The following is a 26,699-nucleotide window of genomic DNA, read 5'->3' on the forward strand; positions in this document are numbered from 1 at the left end:
TGTACAGGTCCTACCCTGGTTTAATCCCCCAAAATGCAATACATCACATTTACCTGGATAGAAAGCCATTTGCCAATCCTCAGCCCACAGACCGAACTGACTGAGATCCCCCTGTCATTTTTCATAACCTTCTACACTATCTACCACACCATTTATTTTAGTATTATCTGTAAACTTACTAACCATGCCTTGTTCATTCGTGTCCAAATTGTTTATATAAATTACAAACAACAAAGGTCCCAGCACTGACCCCTGTGGCACACCACTGGACACAGGCCTCCAGTCTGAGAAACAACCATCGACCATCACTCTCTACTTCCTACCATTGAGCCATTTATGAATCCAATCCGCCATCTCCCACTGGATCCCATGTGATCTGACCTTCTTGACTAGCCTGTCATGAGGGACCTTGTCAAAGGCGTTGCTAAAGTCTACATGGACAACAACCACTGCCTTACCCACATCTACCCTCTTGGTTATCTCCTCGAAGAACTCCAAGAGATTTGTCAGACTCGACTTCCCACACACAAAGCCCTCTGACTGCCCCCCAATCAGACCCTGTCTCTCCAAATGGCATAGTGAAGAAATAAATGCCACAATACAACTCAAGGTGATGGCAAACATACTCCTGATCTCCTGAAATCTGGGGAGTCTCCCAAATTAAAAGAAATTGCAGCATTTGTAATAGAGCTACTTATTTGGGCTTCCTTCATCTGAGCAGACCTGTCCACACCCAACCTCACTCACCTGCCCCTCCATGAACTTTTGAAAAATTAATTTAAAAAAGCACTTCTTTACTATATGCCCTCTGGATTGCTCCCTCTCCAATATTTCTTCCACATCTGTTCCCCTTTGCCGTTATCCAAAACTCTATTTTTTAAAAAAAACAATACAAAGAATAGGAGAAAGAAAAGCCACCTTAAATTAAAGTCAAACTCAGAATAAGCCAGAATGTGGTACGTGTGAAATGGAAACAGTGAAGGGAGGAGGTAGATATGGAACAAATGTTCAGGCAGGGGAGAGCAGCAGCAACAACTCACTTCAATGAGTGCAGAAACAAAGCAATGTAAATCCTGTTTCGGGAGAAAGAATACATGATAAACAACACACGGACCAGATCGGAAAGTGTGTCGCAAGTATTAAGATGTGGCTATAAATACTTTAGCACAGAGACAAGTTAGTTGGACTATCGAGCCTATACCGCTTTCCATAAACGCAATTTAATTGGGTCCATTTCCTGTCACTTTTCCCCCAGCCCTGCAATTCTTTTCATCAGGCTCCTAACCAGCTCGTTTTTGAAAGCCGGGGAGGGGTCACTTCCATGATGTGAAGCCAGTTGGCAGTGTGGTTTGAGATGTATCCAGGGAATACAGACAGGTTAAGTGGAAAGGTATGGGTACAGTAGGTAGAATATCCGACATAAGGCAGTACAGTAGAAGAACAGGCCCTTCAGCCCATCATATCTGTGCCAACCACGTGCCTGTCTAAAAGCCTCTTGAACACCATTATCTGTGCAAGAGGAAGAAATTGTCGATGTTTTGGGTCAAAAGACTGCATCGGGTCTGAGTGTGGAGGGGGAAGCTGGCCAGAATGAAGAAGGGAGCGGGAGTGTTGAGACAAGGACTAGGAGGCTAGAGTGTCTTGAACCAGGGGTCCATCTCAAAATAAGGGTCTCCAATTCAGTACTGAAATAAGGAGAAACGTAGCAAATCTCTAGAGTTCTCAACACAAAAGGGCTATAGAGGTTCAGTCATCGAGTGTATTCAACACTTTGAGAGGGAATCAAGGAACAGGAACCGAGTGTAAGAAACTGGAATGAAGTAAAAGATCAGCCGTCATGTCAGTGAATGGTAGAGCAGACACAAGGGGCTGAATAGCCTACAATTCTTTTGCGTTCTACTATTATGCTTTGATCAGTGCAATCCAAATGAGAACAATCTGTTGGTTGAAAACATTTTCCCTGTGCCCTCTTCTGTTGTTTTGCTAATCAACATCTTCTAGCTCTTGACTGTTTAGCCAGAAGAAGTGGATTCACTTTATTTGCAGTGGCGAGACCTTACATGATTGTGAAAACTTCCATCAAATCACATCCACCTTCTCTGTTTTAAGGAGAAGATCCCTGTTGTCTTCAGTCAATGTAATCAAAATCCCTCACCTCTGGAACCAAGCCAGCGGATCTTCCTCAACAGTATTTCTATGTAATGAGACATCTTTCATTAAGTGGACACGATACTCCAACCTGCATGAACCAATGTTTTACAAAAGTTCAACAGTAGCTGCCTTCCTAATCAGTGCTCCTGCCTTTGGCACAGCAAGTAGCTTTAATAGCTGGTGAAAAGTTTTTACAATTGCACACAAGGAAATTCTTTTCAAATCAACTTTTAATTGTGCAGCCTTAACCTGAGCATTAGAAAAATGAACTCAAGAGTCAGGAAGCTAAGTTGCAGCTTTATAAACCTCTGGTTAGGTCGCATCTGGAGTACTGCATTCAATTCTGGTCACTCCATCATAGGAAGGATGTGGAGGCTTTGGAGAGGGCGTAGAAAATGTTTACCAGGATGCTCCATGAGTTAGAGGGTATGAGCTATAAGAAGAGATTGAATAAACAAAGGTTGTTTTCTCTGGAGCGGCAGAGGCAGAGGGGAGACCTGATAGAAGTTTATAAGATTATGAGAGGCATACAAAGAGTAGACAGGTGGTATCTTTTTCTGAGGGTCGAAATGTCTAATACTAGAGGGCATGCATTTAAGGTGAAAGGGAGTAAGTTCAAAAGGAGAAGAGATGTGTGGGGCAAGTTTTTTTTAAAAAAACAGAGAGTGGTGGGTGCCTGGAATGCACTGCCAGGGGTAACGGTGGAGGCAAATACAATAGATGCATTCATGAGGCTCTTACATAGGTACATGAATGTGCAGAGGATGGAGGGATATAGATATCGTGTAGGCAGAAGGGATTAGTTTAGTTAGGCATTTAATTACTAGGTTAAATAGTTCAGCACAACATCATGGGCTGAAGGGCCTGTTCCTGAGCTGTGCAGTTCTGTTCTGTGTTCTAAAAATTTTTGCAGCAACTGAGTTTTTCTTATATGTAATACATATAAATGGCTAGAGATTGCATGCTTATTTTGTACACTAAACAAGTGCCCAATCAGAGACTCCAAAAAAAAATGTTGAAATGGGACCCAAGTGGTAGTGATTGTACCTTCTGTGTCTTTCCAGTTAGGAACCCTGTGAAGTTGTCCACAGCCTGAAGGAATTGTCTCCGTAGCAGACATAATATGGTAGCATGAAGCCATTGTGATACATGGATTCATCGACAGTATAAATAAGTTTTGAGAGACCGAGCAATAATTTGCAAAAAAAAACAAAGTAGTAAAGATGCAGACAGGCAAGTACATCAATGTCCAAAGTCTGGACACTTTGATTCACACTTCTTTGATGACTCACTGTGGGATTTGCTCTTTATTTCACTGGCTGTTAAAGACAAAGGCCTAATGTTGTATTAGGGTTAGGCATGAATGAGTATCACATATGTTAATGAAATCATTATGTGCATGAATCTTGATGGAAAAATATCAGGTGCATTGAGGTGAATCATGCCTTGTCTAATTTTGTGGTGGGTGGGATTTCAACATGGAATGGATCCCTTATCTCAAAAAAACATGTGGGACTTTGAGCATAAAAATGGCGTAACTCAGACTAATTTCTTGTCTAATGTGTGCAGATAATGCTGGTAGATGAAATCTTGAAAGGGATCATTTGGAGGCAAGTCACAAAAATAAAACACATGAAAGCAAAATTGTTATATCCAAGTAAAGCACAGTTTTGGTATTAACAGATGAAATCTATATACAGTAAGCTAATGTTTATTCAAAAATCATTTGTAATCTTGCAACCAACTGTTCTGAAGTACCCTTTGATTCATGTACATGCATATTGAAAATCTGGTTAATTTTTTCCTAAAGGTAAAATAGATTTAAATTATATTTGGGAACTCCCAGAAAGATTGCCTTATTAGATATAACCTAACAGTATTAAACAATAGCTCCCCTATATAATGCTATGCGCCTGTGATGCTTCTGCAAGCAACTTTTTCATTGCACCTGTGCATCCATGTACTTGTGCGTATGACAATAAACTCGACTTGACAGGTGTTTGAGCAAGGTATCATTCAGCACTTGCTGCTTGTGGAACAGCATCTCACCAACTGGTCAATAACTTCAAGAGTGGGAAGCTGACAACAGTTGTCTGAGAAAATGAGAGAATCACACCAGCCATGTTAAAGTGGGGAATAACAACAACTATTTCCTACTCATGTATGAATAAGTTATAAAGCTCCTCTTTATGATACATTAGATGCACCAACTATTTTGGACATTTCCATAAATATTTCCTCATATCTTTCATGTTTTGCTATGGTATGATAGGGCCACTAGTAAGGCAAGACATGGAGTATTGTGTGCAGTTCTGGTCACCACATAATAGGAAGGATGTGATTGAACAGGAGGGTGCAGAGGAGATTCACCAGAATGTTGCCTGGATTGGAGGACTTTAGTTATGGGTAGAGATTGAATAGGCTGGGGTTGTTTTCCCTGGAGTAACAGAGGCTGAGGGAGTCACTTGCTCGGTATATAAAATTATGAGAGGCACAGATAGTCAAAATTTCTTTCCTGTGGTAGGGGTATCAAAAACAAGAGTGCATTATTTAGTGAGGGGAAGGAGTTTAAACAGGGATTTGAAGTGTCAGTTTGTTTTTGCTCAAAGAGTGGCTGATATCTGGAACGCTCCGCCAGAGGAGATGCTGGAATCAGATACAATCACTATGTTTAGACAGATACTTAAGTAGGCAAGGCATCAAAGGATACGGGACTAATGTGGGATGGGCAAAAAGGTCAGTGTGGATGTGGTGGGCTGAAGGGCCCCTTACTGTGCTTAACAACTATGAAAGAAGCCATTCATCCCATCAAGTCTATGCTGACTCTAAGATGATCCCATTAATCCCATTCCTCCACTAATTTCCCTATAACCTAGTCTCTCTCACATGCCCATCGACACAGCCCCCTCAACCCAATTCTCCTATCGTCCACCTACACTATGTATAATTTACAGTAAACAACCTAGCAACTCACCAGCTGATCTTTGGCATGTGAGAGGAAACTGAAGCACCCAGGGGAGTTGTGCAATCTCCACATAGAAGCCAGGTTACTGGGGCTGTGAGCAGCAGCACTACAACCCACTGACCCACTGTGTTACCAAATGCATTGCGCCACATTTACACGTGAAATGCTCTGATTTCAGGTCAAGTGTTTCATTTAGCTGTTGGCACAGTGGTAATCTTAGGTAAGAGGTCCTGAATGCAAGTTGCTCAAGTACCATTTTGAAATAAATATGGTGATATATATTGCCCACTGAGCACCAAGAACTATTGTTGCATTACTAGTGTTCCTGTTCAAAGTGGCAGGGACAGCAGTTAATGGCTGCAAAGTTCTTGCACAAACACACGGGCCATGAACAATAAATTCTCCATCTTTCAGAAATTGCTCCCCGTCCCTTTTCTCTCTCCACCTGACCCCCATCACCATGTCTCTGTCCCCTCCTCCACCCTCTCGATCTGCCCATCACCCACACACTCCTCCCACTGGTTCCCCTCCCCCACTCCTCCCCTCTGCCCTCCCTTTGTTCTATGCTCCACCTACTTTGCCTGTCACATTCCATCATCTTCAGCCCTTTGTCACTTCCACCTATCACCTCCCAGCTTCTGACGCTATTCCCACTCTCCCCTCTGCCAATCACCCCTGGATCCACCTATCACCAGCTCTTGCTCCACCCCTTCCCCCCACCTCTTTATTCTGGCCATCTCCCCTCTGTCTTTCAGTCCAGATGAAGTCTTGACTTGAAATGTTGGCTGTCCATTTCCCTCCACAGATGCTGCCTGTCCCACTGAGTTCCTCCAGTGTTTTGTGTTGCACAAAGCCCATCCTGTCTGCACCTTGATTCGGTGCCTTCATTTTATCAGGAAATAATAATGGCAATATAGCCCCATCTTTGCTGATCAATATCCTCCATGAATATTCAATCAATTGGATTAAAGAACAATTTTGCACAACAAAATGTGACAACTACCTCACACAAAAGCCTCTGGAGAACGCCTGTTAGTACCCAAACCACAGAAAAATTCCTGTGGAAAACAGGTTACAATAATTTGCTGTCTGTGCAATTTTTCTCCCATGGATAATGGCCTAGAATGCATCTACTGACATTATCTGGTTGTTTGCCCAATAAAAAATCTAAATGATTACTGTAAATCTTAACACACAAGATGTACAGCACAGCCTTGTTCAAAAATTTCACTCCAGAAAAAACAAATGCTTTTACCCTGCCTCAATCTGTCAGTCAGAAACAACAAGGAACAATGCCCAGAAGAAAAAGTTCAGAGAAGATTTCTGTCCAGTTGGAAAAATTTGGTATTTCATCGAGTAGTTTGCTTACCATTTTCACATTTAGGATTTCTTCCTAAATCTTGCATAACAGCTTGGCATCAGTGTGCCACTTAGTGTATTCAGACAGAATTCAATGAAAACAAAATATTTTTTCTTTTGATAGTAAACCTCATATTAATGTCAGCTACAGAGATCCTTTTTAACAATTTCTCTTTCCATTTGCTTTCTGCATATCATTTTCTTCATGTATCTTCCATTTTTACTGGAATATATTGAAGATAAATTACAAACCTCTACATGCCAATTTTCAAACTTCTAGCATTTTATTCCTGACGGCCAAGTACAATTAGTTTTTAATTTGAAACTCTTAAATTCACATTCCCTGACATCGTTCATCAAGCACAAAGCCAGAATTCACAAAAAAGCCAGTTTTATTTAACGTCACTTCCCCCTTCATTTCTTCAGTTCTTTACAGAAGTTGGTCTTTTGACAAAGAATCACCAGTATAAATGTTTAGTACTTATCATGCTAGCAAGTCGTTCAATTCAGTCTCACCATCAATGTCCCTTTTTAGTGACTTAAAATGGCTAGTCTTCAGTTTTACTGTGTGATACGAAAATGCTTAAATAATGAAGATTGATTCAGTCCTTGGCAGTAGGCAACATGAGAAACTTGAACTGTTCAGGGCACTTTATTGAGAAAGACATTTCAAGAATGCAATGTTAATTTAACTGGGTGGCACAAATGGACACACTAGAGTTCAGGGGGTGCATGCTGCAATTGTAGAAATGGTCTCAAGCAATCTTTGGGTAATGCAACCCACCTTCCAAGTGCTGCACATTTCAAACAATGACACAAAAGCAAGAAGATAAATTCAAGCATAGGATTCACCTTTCAAATGGCATAAACACATGTTTGTTTGAGATATATTTCCTGAATTGAAAGTAGATTTACAATGAAGTTTAACAGGCTCTTGCTCTTTTTTTTACTGAAATGGATTCTCCTCAGATTTGGATTCTAGATCACAAGTAACACTTTGTGGCAGGCACACTGGTACACAACCATTTGGAGCAAAACATCTGGCCAGCCAAACACCTGCTCTCAGCTTGGTTCCAGTTTCAACAGCAGAAAATGAAACAGCTGAAGTCTTGTCCTGGCTGGAATTCACATTAACTAGCTTGATCCTTCCGTACTCTGAAACCATACCACAACCCAAGTTAATTTGTAACACATAACATATAGGTTCCACTTAATTATCAAAACAAACTGTCTGTGATGAAGCCAAGATAAACTACACAGGATGCCTTGTACAATCTTTTTAAACATTGAAAATCAGCCAATACTGAAAATAAAGAAACTTTTCAAGTTTATTAAAGGTTTGGTTTTGGCAAGGAATACTTTGCCGGGTAAAAGGAGTATATCAATAGAACAAGAATGCCCTGGGCAGCAAATTTCAAAAGCTCAGTTGTAGAAACTGTGAATCTGCCTGATGAGCTGGGAGGAAACAGGAGAACAACAAGGCTGGCCTCATTCCAAGGCTTTTTCATTGTCAAACATGACAAGCTAATGGTCTTCTTACTATCATTCTCATGACTGCATTGTGTGCCATGTGTGATCTGCCTCATTCTTGAAAGATGGTAGATGGTATGGCTAAGGGTATTAACTGTTCTACATCATGGATTTATGAACAGAAAGAATTCATTGATTTTAAGAACCGTTCCTTCAATACATTAGCAAATAAGAATCATGCCCTGTGCTCAACACCAATGTAATCTAAAATTAGCTTAATATTAATATTGCAATTAATTATTAACTGCACATCTTTTCCTCTGATGGTTTCAGGTAGGCTGTCTAGTTTAAAAGTTTAGTCTGGGAAATACTTCTTTCCAGTACAATGATCAGGGCAAAAGAAAATCCATTCACCTGCCTTGATATGTGGTGCCAAATAGATAGGAAGGCAACAAACCCCACCAGATGCCTGTATTACAGTTTATTCACCTGACACTGATCTCAGCTGGAATCAATAATGAAAAATACAAGGACACCATCTCCATGCCTGCTTTGTTCATGGTTCAATTCTTTGGTCCCAGTGAAGGAAAACTTTGATAGAACGCCATGGATGAGAGAGAGGATTGGCAGAAATCTTGAAGGAAACCAGAAGGCCAAAAAGGCAGTGTTTATTCCCATTTAAACAAAAACCCTTGACTGATTCATTTAAATAGAACTTCAGAACAACTCAATGTATCCTCCAGCCAATTAAGTAGTTATATTTAAGAAAGGTGGTCACTGTGTAATGTAGGATATACAGCAAACAAAATTGTGTACAATAAGCTCCCACAAATGGCAAACATGACCAGCTCATCACTAGTCCAGATGAAGGATCTTGACCTGAAGCGTCGACTGTCCATTTCCCTCCGTAGATGCTGCCTGACCTGCTGAGTTCCTCCAGTGTATTGTATTGCTCCATATTCCATCATCTGCAGGATCTTGTGTCTCCATGACCAGATCGTCTGTTTTTTGTAAAGATGCTGTTGTGGAAGAGATTTCTCGGGAACATGACAAACTCTTTTTGTTCTTCCTTAAATATGAGCAATGCACCTTCAGCACCCATCTACTGAGGTGGGCAAGCCTCTGCTTATTGCCTCATTCTGAAGATAACACCTCTAAGTCCTCAAGCCTCCCTCAACTGCCATGACATGGCAATCAATGGCACAGGAGACTGCCATTTGGTTCTTAGTATCTCATGGACTTCAGACTAATATCAGATTAATCCTAATTTCCAGCACTTGGTTCAATCTCTCCAAATGATCACTCCAGTCCTTCTTAGTTGAAAGTTCTGCAACCATCATTTATTAGACAGCAAGCAGACTTTCATCATTTATTGGGTGTTTTTTTTCCCTCAACCATCCTTTAATTCTTCAAACATCTCTGACCCCTAGATAGGGACCTCTCTTCAATGGAAAGTGGATCCTTATTACTTACCTTGTCTCAGAATTCTGTAACCTCTCATTGTTTAGATAATACACTCGTTGAAAAATATTTTAAACTAAAGTGGACAAATTTACATTGTTTCACATTATAATCCATCTGCCAGATCTTTGTCCACTCACTTAACCTATCTCCATCCTTTTATTGCTTCCTTGTTGCTATTTTTTCATTTATCATCAGCAAATTTAGCAACCTCACCTTCCGTGTCTCCATCCAAGTCATTTAGAACATAGAACATTACAGCACAGTACAGGCCCTTCGACCCACGATATCATGCCGACATTTTATCCTGCTCTAAGATCTATCTGACCCTTACCTCCCACATAGCCCTCCATTTCTCTATCATTCATGTGCCTCTGAGGCTCTCTTAAATGTCTCTAATGTACCTGCCTCCACCACCTCTGCCAGCAGTGCATTCCACACACCCGCCACACTGTGTAAAAAAACTTACCTATGACATCCCCTTACACCTTCCTCCAATCACCTTAAAATTATGCCCCCTCGTGTTAGCCATTGTCACCCTGGGAAAAAGTCTCTGACCGTCCACTCGATCTATGCCTCTTATCATCTTGTACACCTCTATCAAGTCCCCTCTCATCCTCCTTTGCTCCCAAGAGAAAAGCCCCAACTCGCTCAAACTATCCTCATAAGACTGCAATCCAGGCAACATCCTGGTAGATCTCTTCTGCACCTTCTCTAAAGCTTCAAAATCCTTCCTATAATGAGGTGACCAGAACTGAACACAATACTCCAAGTGTGGTCTGACCAGAGTTCTATAGGGCTGCAACATCACCTCGTGACTCTTGAACTCAATACCCCGACTAATGAAGGCCAACACTCCATATGCCTTCTTAACAACCCTATCGACTTGTGTGGCAACCTTGAAGGATCTATGGACGTGGACCCCAAGATCCCTCTGTTCCTCCACACTGCTAACAGTCCTGCCATTAACCTTGTATTCCGCCTTCAAGTCCGATCTCCCGGGTTGAACTCCATCAGCCACTTCAGCCCAGCTCTGCATTCTATCAATATCCTGTTGTAATCTACAGCAACCTTCGACACTATCCACAACACCACCAACCTTTGGTGTCATCAGTAAACTTACTAAGCCACCCTTCCAACATCCTCATCCAAGTCATTTATAAAAATCACAAAGAGCAGGGGTCCCAGAACAGATCCTTGTGGAACACCACTGGTCACTGACCTCCAGGCAGAATATTCTTCATCTACAACCACCTTTCTATGGGCGAGCCAATTCTGATTCCATACAGGCAAGTTTCCCTGGATCCCATGCCTTCTGACTTTCTGAATGAGCCTTCCATGAGGTACCCTATCAAACACCTTACTAAAATCCATGTACACCACATCCACTGCTCTACCTACATCAATGTGCTTTGTCACAAAGAATTCAATCAGGCCTGTGAGGCACGACCTGCCCTTCACAAAGCCATGCTGACTGTCCCTAATCAGCCTATGCTTCTCCAAATGCCCATAAATCCTGTCTCTAAGAATCTTCTTCAGTAAGTTGCCCACCACTGAAGTAAGACTCACTGGTCTGTAATTCCCAGCATTATCCCTACTCCTTTTCTTGAAAAAGGAACAACATTTGCCACCCTCCAATCATCTGGCACTACTCCTGTGGCCAGTGAGGACGCAAAGATCATCGCCAAAGGTGCAGCAATCTCTTCCTGCATTTCCCGTAATAACCTTGGATATATCCTGCCCGGCCCCGGTGACTTATCTGTCCTAATGTTTTTCAAAAGTTCCAGCACATTCTCTTTCCTCATGTCAACATGCCCTAGGGTATCAGCCTGTTGTATGCCATCCTCACAATCGTCAAGGTCTCTCTCACTGGTGAATACTGAAGCAAAGAATTCATTAAGGACATCCCCTCCCTCTTCTGACTCCAAGCACGTTTCCTCTTTTATCCCTGATCAGTCCTACCCTCACTCTAGTCATCGTCCTATTCTTCACACATGTGTAGAATGCCTTGGGGTTTTCCTTAATCCTACTTGCTAAGGATTTATCATGCCCCCTTCTGGCTCTCCTAAGCCCATTCTTAAACTCCCTCCTGGCTACCTTGTAACTCTCCAGAGCCCTGTCTGATCCATGCTTTCTAAATCTTAAGCAAGCTTCTTTTTCCCTCTTGACAAGATATTCTATGTCTTTTGTCAACCATGGTTCCTTCACCCTACAATCCTTACCTTGCCATCTCTGGGACAAACCTATCCAGAACTCCATGCAAGTACTCCCTAAACAACCTCCACATTTGCTTTGTTCACTTCTCCAACGACATCTGTTCCCAATTTACGCTCCCAAGTTCCTGCCTAATAGCATCATAATTCCCCTCCCCCAATTTAATACTTTACCATAGCCTTGGAGAGGGATAGGAGCAGATGACATGGGAAAGGTCAAGGAGTCATGGTCACCATCTCCAAAATGCTCTCCCACTGAGAGATCTGAAACCTGATCAGAATCATTGCCTACTACCAGGTCCAGTATGGACCCTCCTCTAGTCGGCCTGTCCACATACTGTGTCAGAAATTTTTCCTGGATACTCCTAACAAACTCCGTCCCATCTATCCCCTTTACACTAAGGAGGTGCCAGTCAATATTAGGGAAGTTGAAATCACCCATGACAACCCTGTTATTTTTGCACCTTTCCAAAATCTGCCTCCTGATCTGCTCCTCAGTGTTTCTGCTGCTATTGTAGGGGGGGGGGGGGGGGTGTGAGTAAAATACTCCCAACAGAGTGATTGCTCCCCTCCTGTTTCTAACTTCCACTAACATTGATTCAGTAGATGATCCCTCCAGGACATCCTCCCTTTCTACAGCTGTAACACTGTCCCTGATCAGCAAAGCCACTCCCCCACCTCTTTTACCTCTGTCCCTGACCCCTTTGAAACATCTAAACCCAGGAATATCCAGCAGTCATTCCTGCCTTTGTGACAGCCAAGTCTCTGTGATGGCCACAATGTCATAGTTCCATGTACTTACCCATGCTCTGAGTTCAACACCCTTGTTCCCGATACTTCTCACATTAAAGTAGACACACTTCAGCCCATCCAACTGACAGCAATTTGCCCTTTCAACTGCCTATCCTTCCTCACAGTCTTTCTACACGCTGCATCTACTTGTACACTAAATTCACTAAACTCTGACATCACTCGGGTTCCCATCCCCCAGCTGAACTAGTTTAAACAGCTGCTGCAAACCTGCCTGCAAGAATATTGGTCCCCCTCCAGTTCAGGTGTAACCCGTCCCTTTTGTACAGGTCATACCTTCTCCAGAAGAGATCCCAATGATCCATAAATCTGAAACCCTGCCCCCTGCACCAACTCCTCAGCCACACATTCATCTGCCAAATCAACCTATTCTTACCCTCGCTGACATGTGGCACAGGCAATAATCAAGAGATTACTACCCTTGAGGCCCTGCTTTTCAGATTCCTACCTAGCTCTCTTTATTCCCTTGTCAGGACCTCATCTCTTTTCCTACCTATGACATTGATACCAATATGTACCACGACCTCTGGCTGTTCACCCTTTCAGAATGCTGTGGACCTGATCCAAAATGTCCCAGACCCTGGCACCCAGGAGGCAACATACAATCCGGGAGTCTCTTTCACGTCCACAGAATCTCTTGTCTGCCCCCCTTAGTACTGCATCCCCTATCACTACTGCTCTCCTCTTCTCCCCCCTTCCCTTCTGCACCACACAACCAGGCTCAGTGCCAGAGACCTGGTCATAGTGGCTTTGCCCTGGTAGGTCACCACCCCACCACCCCACCCAACAGTATCCAAAACGGTAAACCTGTTATTCAGGAAACAGCCACAGGGGTACTCTGCACTACCTGCTTATTCTCCTTCCTTCTGACAGTCACCCACTACCTGCCTCCTACAGCTCAGGAGTCAGTGCCTCCCTGTAGCACTTATCGATGAACTCCTCATTCTCCCATTAGAACCGAATGTCACCCAGCTACAGCTCCAGTTCCCTAACACTGTCTGCAAGGAGCTGAAGCTGGATGCACCTTGTGCATATGTAGCTATCAGGGAGACTGGAGATCTCCCAGAACTCCCACATCTCACAAGATGAACACATCACTGACCCTGAAGCCATTCTAACTCCTCTAGCCTGGCAGTAGAAAAAAAGAATGAAATTTACCAGAGACTTACCTTAGCCTCCATCTTCTCTCACTGAAGCCTCTTGAGCCAAAACCTCAGTCCCCAACACTAACCCTGGTCCATTCCAACAATGGCCACTCTGCTTGACCCTACCTTCTTTTTATTGGCTGCTGTTAATTAGCCAATCAACTCTTACCAATGTGCAAATGTGCCTCTTTTTTGACTCCTGCAAGGTGAAACTCACAAGCACAACACAGAGACTCACCTCTTTTCAAAGCTCCCGCTTCAAATCACGCTGCAACTCCTGACTCTGCAAGGTGAAACTTGCCCACTTAGGCAAGCTATAAAATACTGAGAACCGATAATAATTCCTGTGCTGTACCAGACTTCGCAAAGAGAAATAGACCCACTGATGCCCTCTGTTTTCTGTTTGCCAGACAATCCTCTATCCATGCCAGTATGTTACCTCCTACATCAAGGGTTTTTATTTTCTGTGATAACCTTTGATGTGGCACTTTATCAAATGCCTTCTTGAAATGTAAGGACATTCATCGGTTCCCCTATATTCACAGCACTTCTTACTTTGTCAAACAACTCCAATAAATTAGTCAAACATAATTTCCCCTTCACGAAATCATGATGACTTTTCCTAATAACCTTGAATTTTTCTAAGGGCCCCAGTGTCTTCAATAATCACTTTTAATATTGCCCAATGACAGATGTTAGGTTAACTGACTTGCAGTATCCTGCTTTTTGTCTCATTCCTTTATGAACAAAGGAGTTACCTTTCCTATTTTCTGATCTAATGGAAACTTCATCAAATTGAGGGAATTTTGGAAAATTAAAACCAATGCATCAGCTATCTCTCTCACCATCTGGATGAAGTCCAATCAGGACCTGGGGCTTGTCAGCTGACAACTCCAACAATTTGTAATTTTCCTAATCTTTGCCCTCCTTGCCGATTCCTGGGATGTTGGATATATCCTCTATAGTCAAGACTAATGCAGAAATTTATTGGTACTGTTTCAAACAGAAGGGTTTCCTGTTGGATACTTATTCTTCAAAGAAGAAGATCAAAGAAGTCATCCAGTTATTATCACAATGCTATTTATAGGAGTTTGCTATTTACAAATTGACTGCTGTGTTTCCCTCAACATGAAAACAAAATCAGTACGTCCTCGGATGTCCTAAAGTTGTGAATGTCACTATATAAATGCAGTGCTTTATTTCAGAAGATCTGATTGCCTGGAACACGTGGCACGGTGCATGCCTCTCATAACACGCCAGCTAATGGAAGGGTTCCAGAGAAAAATCTACCCCAATAAAACCAGAGATGAGAGAGACTTTAGGATTGTGGTTGATGTCATATTATGACAGAAAGAAAGGCTCAAATAATTTGGTGCAGCTACAAAAATGATTGTTTTAACCACACATGGTATGATCCAGTCTGCAAACTGGTTTGTTGCACTGACCAGAACTCAAACACCATGATGCAAACTAGAGAAACAAAGGACTGCAGATGCTGGAATCTAGATGAAAAACATGACGATGCTGGAGGAACTCAACAGGCCAGGCAGCATCCATGGAGAAAAGCAGGCGGTCAACACTTCCAGTCAGGACCCCTCTTCAGGGCTCGAAGACTGCTGAGGACTTCAGGACAGTCTTCAGGACTGCTGAGTTCCTCCAGCATCACTGTGTTTTTCACCACGATGCAAACTGTTGCCATCGTCCCTAACGACACTGCTGAGTTACCCAGTGTTCTCTTGTTGTGCTTGGTGTTTGCATCAGGGTAGACAATTTGTTGAATTAGTATACGAAGGTTGAACCAGCTACGCTGGGTTCTTTAAGGAGCATTGCATGGTAAGGTGCACGTCACTAAGAAAGCTACTGCAATCGGAAATCTAACTAAGGAGCGACGTTAATATTCTTCTGACAATCAGATTAAACTGACAATGGGAATTAGCTCTCTTTTCTGGGAAGGTTCCTTTGAAGGAAGTGCAGAAGACTCGCAATGATCAATCAATTTTTCAGCTCACTGCAGCAGTGATATTATAGACATCCTGTTTTGACATGCTACTAAATACTTTAAAATCAATGCCAGATGCAGCAATCACAGTCGGAGAAGCTGACAGGCCTTTTCACATTTCATTGGTAGACTGCACCCATGTGGCTATTGAAGCAGCTGAACAACATGGCATGCTGTTAATCGGTGGAAAAGACCACTATTTGAATGCCAAATTGATGTGTGATTATTGCCAGCAAATTATCCATTTAAGTGCACCGTTCTCATAGGTCTCACGTAATTACCATACCTCAAAAGAATCATGTCTTAGCAGAAAAGACAGAGATATGAATTACAGCTCAAAACTCAGCACACTTTATAACAAAGAACAAATACTAGGTTCCAGTACAGCCTTGAATGCCCGAGCTGCATGGTATTAGAGTATGTCATTGAGGGGTAGGAGCTGGGCAGGAGGATGAAACTCAATCCAACCCACCGTCAGCTCAACTCGAGGAGCTCGGAAAGAGAAAGTGGATGACAACAGAAAACAGACTGTGTGGTCACAAGCACGAAAGATGCCAATGTGGGAGATCAGATACTTCGCACGGCAATCAAGGAGAAATGGAGGAAGGAGAAAACTGAAGGTGGAAGATGAGAGAAGTGTTAAGGGGTAGATAAGAGTAATACTAGCCCGAACTATGGGGAGAGCAGGGAGAAGCAGCGTGGCAGAGGAGAGATGTGGAGGTGCTGGAACATTTCCATCAGATTAAACTGGGTTTTGAAGTCAGAAGAAGAACAGAAAAAAATACCCAGAAGATGAAGGGGGGGGGGGGGGGGGGGGGAGAGGGTGATAACATGAAGAGGGCAGTAGAATCCAAAACATCTGTGAAAGGGGGCATTGAAAGGGGCACCATTCCCAGGTCATTTCAGTGCTACTTTACGTTAATATATGTATAAAAATGAGTATGGTTCTCAAAATGCACCATTTTTGATGCATTTTCTGGAGCTGCACACCCTTCACATCTCAAGCAACGATCCATCAGTTTTACACCTTCAGGAACTGGATGTCGCCTGCAGGCTTCCCTGTTTTGTACAACTACCCTGCGAGGCACAAAGGCCGTGTATCAGAACCAGTCTCCGGGTGATGGCTTTTTAATAAAATCAGTGTCAACTTGTGTTTTTAAAACTGTTGACCAGCTTCTCTTACATGTCTAAGTTGGTGTGTAAGCAACATTTCTAGCACAGTGAAACTCACAAGTGCATCTAAGGTTTTGTGTGAATTGAAATTGCAAGTTATTTATCTCCATGTTTCCTGCTTTGCTTCAAACTGGACCTCAGCTGACTCTCTCACCTCCCTTAATAGCACCAGTGTGAGCTGCCATCATTACCATTTGAAGAGTAGCTTAAGAAAATTGTGAGTCATTTATCAGTGCTTAATAATTCAAGACACTATATTTAAACATCCTCCGTTATGTACCAACTCTCGATGAGCATCGTGAAATTAAAAAACAATTTCCTGTTGACACAATGCATGATTGTACCTGTGTGCATAACTGTGATGGACCACTGCAATACACAAAGTCTGTGAACAATACTTTGCAGCAAATGACAGGAGCTGGACAGAAAGGGAGAGGTGCGACTGCAGCAGTGTGAGCTGGCTACCCGCGCGCATCACTGTTGATCATGCTTCTGCCACTGGGGCAATGAAGAAGGGAAACTGCAAGTTTGTCGATATGCAAAATAAAACCAAAAAAAAGATGATCCAACACAGCTCTGCTCTGTTGCTTTGTACTTAAAACATAGAGACCTTTGGGCTGGTAAAGGTTAATAACAGTCTGCAGTGAGATATTTTGAACCCAGTTTATGGGGAGAGTGATGGTGAGAGAGGGTTGTGGCGTGAATAATGGGAAACAGCACCTGCTTGTGTGTTGGTCATGGACAAGATTAACTAACAATCATATTGACACGATCATGAAGAAGGCATGCCAGCAGCTCTACTTTGTTTGGAGTTTGAGGAGATTTGGTATGTCACTCAAGACTTACAAATTTCTATAGATGTTCAGTGAAGAGCATTCTGACTGGTTGCATCAATGCCTGGTATGGAGACTCCAACGCACAGGATCATAAGAGGCTGCAGAGGGTTGTAGACTCAGCCAGCTCCATCACAGGCACATCTTCAAGAGGCAGTGCCTCAGAAAAGTGGCATCCATCCCTAAGGACCTTCACCATTCAGGACATTCCCTCTTCTCATTACTACCATCAGGGAGGAGGTACAGGAGCCTGCAGACCCACACTCAACAATTCAGAAACAGCTTCTTCCCCTTCATCAGATTTCTGAATGGTTCATGAACCCATGAATACTACCTTGTTATTCCATTTTTTGCACTATTTATTTTTGCAATTTATAGTAATTTTATATCTTTGCACTGTACTGCTGCTGCAAAACAACGAATTTCACATCATACAAGTCAGTGATGATAAATCTGATTCTGATATACAGCTATATCTGTAGAGAATTTTACCTCTCAGATCATTCACGTTCTTGGCTTCTTCCAAATACACTGGTCTACATAGTCAGTGCTGCAGCTTTACTGAATTTTAAGTGATAATTTTGTTTCTGAAAATTAACACGGTAATTAATTGCTCCCATAATCATGATGATTTTAGAGCAGAGTTTACTGAAGCCAGACATCTCCACAGACCTTACCAGAGTGCCTTGGGTAGAGTTCCAAAAGCAGTACTGCATTGATTAGATGTGGTTAGATCTTCATAAAAAAATCCTACTGTAAAAATCATTCCATGCATGAAAGTCAGGTATGAGTATGAGGACAAGTATGAGGTGTTGCACTTTGGTCAGTTGAACTAGGGCAGGACTTGCACAGTAAACGGTAGGGTTCTGGAGAGTGCTGTAGAACACAGGGACCAAGGGGTACAGGTACATAGTTCCCTGAATGTGGAGACACAAGTAGACAGGGTGGTGAAGGTGGTGTTTGGCATATTTGCCTTCATCAGTTTGGGCATTGAATACAGGAGTTGGGACTGTACAAGTCATTGGTGAGACCACACTTGAAGTATTGTGCACAGTTCTATTGCCCAATTATAGGAAGGATATCATTCAGTGGGAAAGGATACAGATAAGATTCACAAAGGCGTTAGTGGAACCGGAGGGCTTGATAGACTGGGATTTTTCTCCTTGGAGCATACTTTGCATTCCTGATGTTTCTCTGTGGTTCACAATCACTTTCTGAAGCAATTTTATCAGCTAACGCACATAAACATTGCATTCTCTGAGAGAATGTTTTGACCTTTGAAGTTTCAAGTTTAGTTCACTCCCAACCCTAATTTTCCAACCTTGAGCAGCTGTTCATTGAATGGGATACACAGAAATGGGTCATTTTTTTCTTGCTAACTCTCTTGATTATTTTAAATAACCTTCAATGTTTCAAATAATTTCTTTGGGAAACATCCCCTCAGCATCCGCCCTGTCAGCCCCCTTCAGTGTCTTTGAGTCAGAGCTGTACAACACAGAAACAAGCCCTTTGGAGCACCATGGTCAGACCAACCTTTTTGCCCATCTGCACTAATTCCATTTGCCTGCTTTAGGTCCATGTTCTTCTACACCTTGCCTATTTAAATGCCTGTCTAAATGTCTCTTAAACATAGTGATTGTATCTTTGTGTCCCTCTCACAACCTGCACAGCCAGCTATCTTTGTAACATCAGCACCAACTCCCTTCATCAAGGTCATTAATATAGATTATAAATAGATGAGGCCCCAATGCTGATCCCTATGGCAATCCACTTGTTCCCGAATGGCAAGCTGAAAGGGGCCCATTTATCCTGACATTGTTTTCTGCTAATTAGCCAGTTCTCTATCCATGCTAAAAAAATGATGCCAACTCCATCTGCTCTTACCTTTTGCAGTAATCGTACTGAATGCCTTCTGGAAATCCAAATACATCTACTGATGCATAGAATAAGAGAAAACATAAAACATAGAAAAGAGGAGGGGTAGCCTATTCAATCCTTTGAGCCCACTCTACCATTCAGTAGGATTATGGCTGATCATCTGTCTCAACACCATATTCCTGCTTGCTCCCCAATACACCTTTACACCTTCTGTGTTGAGAAGTCCATTTACCTCCTCCTTAATGAAATTCAGCAACAATTCCCCTTTATTCACCCTGCCTGTTACATTCTCAAAGAACTCAAGTAAATTTGTCAAAGACTGTTGACCCAAGGAGGCAGATTGCAATGCATCCATTATCCTATAGCCACTACCTTTAAATCCCTTCTAACAAAGCAATTAGGTCCAGGGGATTTGTCAGCCCTTAGGCTCTTTGGTTTGCTTGTTCACTTTCTTTAGTGAACAAAATATATTGTTTTAATTTCCACCCTTCCTTTAACTCCTTCATTATCTGTTATTGTTGGGATGTCTTTAGTATTTTCTATTTTGAAGAATGATTCAAAATAATTACTTAGTTTCCTCCATTGTATCTCCCATTATTAATTCCCTAGTACCATTTTCTAAGAGATCAACATTTGCTTTAGCTACGACCTTCCTTCACAGCTCTAGTGACCCGGGTTTAATCCCGACCTCGGGTGCTGTGTGTGGAGTTTGCATGTTCTCCTTGTGACTGCGTGGGTTTCCCCCAAGTGCTCCAGTTTTCTCCTACATCCCAAAGATGTGTGGATTGGTTTGTTAATTGGCCACTGTAAATTGCCCCTAGTGTACAAATCAATGGTGGAATCTAGGAGGAGTTGATAGGAATGTGAGGAGTGTAGGACTAACGTAAATGGGTGCTTGATGATGCGTGCAGACTCAGAGGGCTGAACAGCCTGTTTCCTTGCTGTATGACTATGAAAATTCTTCAACCTGATTGGCTGCCTGCTAACATCAGTATTGCTGGTAATCAGACACCTCATTGAACTGATGTCTGGCACATTGGAAAAGGAGAATTCCAAGCCATCGAGCTCACCAGAACTCTGGATAGCTTTCAACAAGGTCAGCAGCAAGTCTTGATACCTTGTCATCGACTGCAGAATTTAGGCTAATATTTGAACACATCCTCAAATACATCACATCCTGTCCTGTATGTCCAGTTTTGTCCTGTGATTCACATACCTCAGTTCCTTGAAGTCAGGAGCTATTAGTTATCTAGGTCATTCTCTCCCACACTAACAGACCACTCCTGTCCATTGCAGTGCAATGAGTCTCAATTAAAGGTCTCAGTATGTGTGCAACATGTTCTGTTTTAATGGATATGCATCTAGTTTTGCAAGGTCACCATAAATTGAGAAAACAAGTAGGCTTCTTTCAGTAGCAAGATTAATCATTTATAGAGCCATGTTAAACTAATTACCCACACATCTTCCACTTTTGTATCAGGATCCCAGTTCAGCATGTGCTCTTGCCAATCATGTGATAAGCCTTGCTACAGCCATGGCAACTGGAGATGGCAGATTGACGCACTAGTGTGCCAAATCAGAATTAATTTCTCAAAAATAAATATATACAGAGCATGCAAATTAACAGCAAAGATATTCAAGTCAGATAATATGAACAAGAAGCTGAAATTCTGAATGATAAAATGAAAGAAAGAGATTTTTCAGTTGCTTTTAAACCAATCCTGGATTAAATAGAACAGATAAGTACTTATAAAGGCTGAAAAGACATTAGGCACATTATATGTCAATACTTTCCTCCTGCTTTTAGCCAAGTCAACGAGGAACACTTTTTATTCAGTGCCAAGTCTTAACAGATAATGATGCCCATAGCTAACTTATCCTTACAATAAATGCTGATGCATTCCAGAATATTACTTGCAATGACACCTTGGAATGGAGGAACTCTGGTTAGATTGGTTATTAAGGGAACTACCTTGGAAACAGAAAACAAAAATATTCTAGGATCTCACGGTAGCCCCATTATAAACATAACAAAAGAAAACTTATACAAAAGCTTGCTGGACACTAGAAATTTGGGGAAGAAGTGCAAGAAATACTCAGCAGGTCAGGTAGCATCTGCGGAGAGTTGATATTTTAGGTCAGCGGCCTCTCTTTGTTGATCTGAAATGTTGACTCTGTTTCTCACCCCACAGATGCCACCTGCTGTGTATTTCCAGCATTTTTAGGTTATTTTTAAATTAAAAACACATTCCTACATTGTACCAACCAGAGGATGAGTCACTGTCACTCACTTTCCATTTAATGTCACATTTAAGGTGAGATTCAAGGAGATCGGCAAATTAACCAGTCCATACAAAAGGGAGAAAAAGAGCACCATACCCTAAGGCACACTCCCCCATGTTATCATTTTAAAATCTTTAGAGTTTTATGAAAAGCAGCAGCTGAGTTGAATTACTAATTCACAATGCCTCAATCTGCAAGTGACATATGGAACTTTGATATTGACTTTTAGTTTAGAACACATTCCAAATATACATTGCCACACAAAAATTAAGATTTTGGTGAAAAACAGCAGAATACTCAGTAAAGAAAATGCAAACACTGGAGCACACTTACTGTAAGGAACACACTCATACTGAACTTCCAGATACTTGTATGTCCCTGGGCAAGGATCTGGAAACACATCAGGTCCAGCAACAACGGCACATTGGGTTCGATTATTGCACCTGGAAAATGAAATTAAGAAAAATTCATTATCGACAATGCAGCCAAACAATTCCTTGATTGCAGCATGTTCCTCAATTCCAAGCCGTAAACACGATTACACAAAACAAAAGAAGTTCTCTGCTCTTGTGACAGGAAACAATTGGACCCTATCAAGCAAACCAAGATTAGTACGGGTTGGTAGCCTCTTTGAAGACAGCACTGGAAAGTGAATTTGATCTAAGAGTCAATCACAAGTGGATTCCAAAACTTGAGGCCTCTGAATTAATTCAAGACTGGCATTGAGAGAAAAACAAAGGCAGTTGTCCAAAGGGTGGGACACACCTCAGAAACACACTCGCAATATTTTGGATTTCAAAAGTAATGCTGCCGGTATATCAGGGTTCTTCAAAAATCTACTGATTCACAGAAATAGACTTGCCCAGGTGAGCAAACATGTTGCAACTACAGAGGGTGTTTGCCTTCAAAATCCTTTCGAGGAATCAGCCAAAGAAGGTTTTGCTTCCACTAACATGATTCAGAAGAGAAAGCAGAAAGATAACTTGGTAAATTGGTTTATTATTGTCATATGTACCGAAGTACAGTGATACACTTTGTTTTGCATGCCATCCATATAGATCATCTCATTACAACAGTCCATTGAGGTAGCACAAGGGAAAATAATAACAGAATGAAGAATAAAGTGTTACAGTTACAGAGAAAGTGCAGAGCAAACAGACAATAAGGTACAAGGACACAACAAGGTAGGCTGTGAGGCCAAGAGTCCATCTCATCATACCAGGGGACCATTTAATAATCTTATAACAGTGGGAACAGAAGCTGTCCTTGATCCTGATGGTGCATGCTTTCAGGCTTTTGTATCTTCTGCCTGATAGGAGGGAGTAGAAGAGAGAGGTGGCTGGGGGCTTATGCATTCTCTTACAGAAACAGGTATCAGACTAATAGCGAAAATCAAAAAAACTGTAGAATCTAAACTATAAACAGAACATGCTGGAACTACTCAGCAGGTCAGGCCACATCTGCGGTGCTGTTTTCTCTTTCTCTCCCTACAGATGTGGCCTGACTGGTTGAGTATTGCCAGCATCAAACCACCAGCCAGTGTCTAAGTAAACAAAACCAACCAAATTAAAATATGTATTCACTCAGGGCCTGTGCTGATCTTAATTTGACATGTTACTCTACTGGTTTAAAATTTAATAATACATTCCAGGTGTATTTTCCTAAATAGTAACACAGCCCACTTTTTGTATAATCTTAGTAGTTGATTTTTTTCATCTATGAAACTTCGATCAGATTACCTCAACAGCAGATAAACAACATCTGGAATATTTTGAAAAAGGTCTGGGGCAACATTTGGACTGATTAATACCATAAGCTTGTCAAAATATACTGCATAGAGGTTAATACCACATAGTGTGCATGTTTTTACGAAGTCTCAGAACTGCTGCTGCAAACCACATCAAATTGAAACAATGGTTCCCATCAGGGCATTCTTGTGACATCCATACCCTGTACTGTAGTGGCTTCATTTGTCTGAGCTCAGAGGAAAAGATAGGGTGAGTAGTTGCCAGGAAACCCACATTTAATTGACAGCAGCTTGCTTGGTTGGCAGCGCACAGATGCAACCCACTTCATGAGCTGAAGGCTGTGCATTGCTAGCTACCTCTCCAGCTAGCGCACAAAGTACTACCTAAAGCTCAAGGATTTAAGGCATCACCAGAATGATATATTCTACATTATGAGATGCTTTTGACCAGATACTGCTGAAGAAAACTCAAATGCACAAGCAAAATACTACAAATGTTGGAAATATGAAATAAAAACCAAAAATACTGATGTCGCGATGAGAGATCGCTGACCTGAAGAGTTAACTCTGTTTTCTCTCTTTCCACAGATACTATCTGAACACCCACATTATCTCCAGTGTCTTCTTCATTGTTGGAATAATTATGGCAAGTTCACAATGCCCCTACTACTATTAGTGCACGGAAGAACAGCAATTTATGTAAAGTAAGGGAAATCCATTAGCTGCAAATCACCAAAATTGAATTAACAATCAGCCTCACTGGACATACGGTCAACTTCCCCACAAGTGTCATGAAATTGCAGGAGCTGCGGTGTATATTTAGGCCCAGACTATCATTTTATAATGACGCTCTTAGTGACAATGATTTATGATCCTAACATGAACTCAACCTTGGAGGCCAAGAGGGGGACAATTATAACTGTGGAGCTCCTTTCTGCAAGTCAGTCTATTCTTCCAAAAAGCATTTCTAAATGTTGTTGCTTCTTATTTTACCTTTGTTGCTTTGTGTCCTTTTCTCTTACTCTTTCTTTCTTTCTTCATTTCTACTCCTGTATCTAACTTGACTGTAACATATTTTAAGTCCCTCACTGTGATTCCTCTTCACAGCCTTTCAATGGTTAATAAAAGACTGGAGCAGAAAAATATTCACAAGGACCCAGAAGCTCGATCAATGACGTTAGCAGATCCACTTCCAGTCTTTTGCAGCACAAAAGCAACACAGGCTGAAAATTGAAAAAAAATGTTCATGGTGTTCAACAGGAGTCATATCATCACAGCAGTGTCTCAGTCATCAAGAGGAAAGGCTGAGGAACTAGTAGTCCAAATCTGAAATTTGAAACAAATCCTTAAGAGTTGATCTGAGCATAATATTTTATTGGGACAAAACATGTCCCAGTATAGATAAGTATATGGATAGGAGAGGTTCAGAGGGCCATGGGCCAAATATGAGCAGATGGGACTCACTGGGCAACACAGTCGGCATGGATAAGTTGGGCCAAAGGGCCTGCTTCCATGGTGTATGACTCTATGAAAGCTGAGCATCAACAAGCTAGTGTGATATTGATGCAGAGAGGATATTGGACATCGGGTTACCCATAGAGGAACGTGCAATTTTTTTCTGCTTGCATGAATGTAAATGATATGGCTACAACAGTGTAAGGAGACATTATCCCTGAAATATCTTGCATTCTGTTGCATCTAAATGGGTACCCAAGATGCATCTTGCAGCAGTTGGACTTTAGGTTGTAGGCACATTGATGTCATTTTCACTAACTCCAGAGGATTACTGAATGGGACTGCAAATTCTCTCACTGGAAAAATGTACTGTTCATGATTGCCACTCAACCTGGAGGACTGAAAGACCAGGAGCGCCTGGAACATCAGGAGATTAGAGGTTTGGACCTGTGCCTTGGTAGAATGGAAGCAACAATGGGGATGGGGAGTTGTGTAACATCAGTGTTACTTGTGGGTGGTGAGTGGACGGGGGTGGAGGGATGACGGTGATGTGCAGGGTCCCCAAAGAATCAGCGGTAAATATGGGGCACGCCATTCAGGGATCCCAAAACAGTGTTGCATCAGTAAAAGGTGGTTGTCTCCAGAGAGCCGATTGATAGCCTCTCCTGGGATCACAGTGTCTCCATTCTCCTCAGATGCTCCAAATGAAAGCTTGAGGGACAACATCTCATCTGCCATCTTGGCATTTTGCAAATTTCCGGATTTGATGTTGTCTGTATTAGAACTGGCCAGATCTTCCATCGGTAAGATTGGCTCAGTTTTGCTCTCTCTGTCAGCACAGCTTGACCTGACAGGCATGTCCCACAACTCTGAATTCTTGCATTCCATTTTCTGTCTTCTCACTTTCTAACTGCTTTCATTCCATGGCTTTTATGAACAAAGAACCATATTCTCTGTCCCTACTGGCCCCATCAACACACAATGACCTTGTTTGCAACTTATCCCCAGTACAACCCCGAGCTCACCCCATCGGACATATTCCCTTTGTCCTATCCATCCCTCAATGAACCTCCATGAACTCAAACAAACTCACTTTCTCTCTCTCCCAGTTGTGACGGAGGGTCTCAGCCTTGAAACGTTAGCTGTTTTCCTTTCCACAATGCTGCCAGACTTGCTGACTGCTTCCAACATTTACCAGGTTCATTTCAGATTTCTGGCATCTGCAGATTTTTTTGATTCTCCAAGTAATGTGTTGCATGAGAAATGACATTATCCCATGCAAGACTGATGCAGAAATTGTGTTGTAGTGCCAGGCAAAGGTTACTCTGTCTAAATGAATTTTCAGAGGAGCACAAAATAGGGAGGAGGGGAGAAGGCAGGAGAAAGGGGTTAAAAAGAAATCAGCCATGATTGAATGGCAGAATAGCCCAATTCTGCCCCGATATCTTATGGGCTTATGGTCTAAAACTATACGTAAAAGATTATGATGGTGTTTCACTCTGGAAAACTCATAACGCTATGCGATTGAATTTTCATATTTCATGGCCTAGCAATAAGAGCTGGCTTGTTTTTCATTTGGATCACTCCATCAAATTTGTTCCCAATATATCAGGTTGCAGGCAAAAGTGCACATGCAAATTTTTTGAAACAAATTGAAATGGGAGGCAGACTATGTAAGATGCACAAAGGATTATCACAGATTGCTCTAATCATAGCGTAGGCCTAGACAGCAATGACCTGAACAGAACTTAAATACT

At 42.0% G+C, this 26,699-nt stretch overlaps 1 protein-coding gene across 2 annotated transcripts in view; it reads right to left on the minus strand.

Annotated features, from left to right (window-relative positions):
• The window catches only part of adgrl3.1 (adhesion G protein-coupled receptor L3.1), a 506,938-nt gene that overhangs the window by 188,754 nt on the left and 291,485 nt on the right, over positions 1-26,699 (minus strand). For both annotated transcript variants that reach the window (XM_052019286.1, XM_052019288.1), the window contains exon 5: positions 22,074-22,183. In XM_052019286.1, the coding sequence (XP_051875246.1) occupies positions 22,074-22,183 (110 nt within the window). The remainder of the gene's footprint in view (positions 1-22,073; positions 22,184-26,699) is intronic.

This window comes from Pristis pectinata, chromosome 7 (genome assembly GCF_009764475.1).
Source record: "Pristis pectinata isolate sPriPec2 chromosome 7, sPriPec2.1.pri, whole genome shotgun sequence".
NCBI lineage: Eukaryota > Metazoa > Chordata > Chondrichthyes > Rhinopristiformes > Pristidae > Pristis > Pristis pectinata.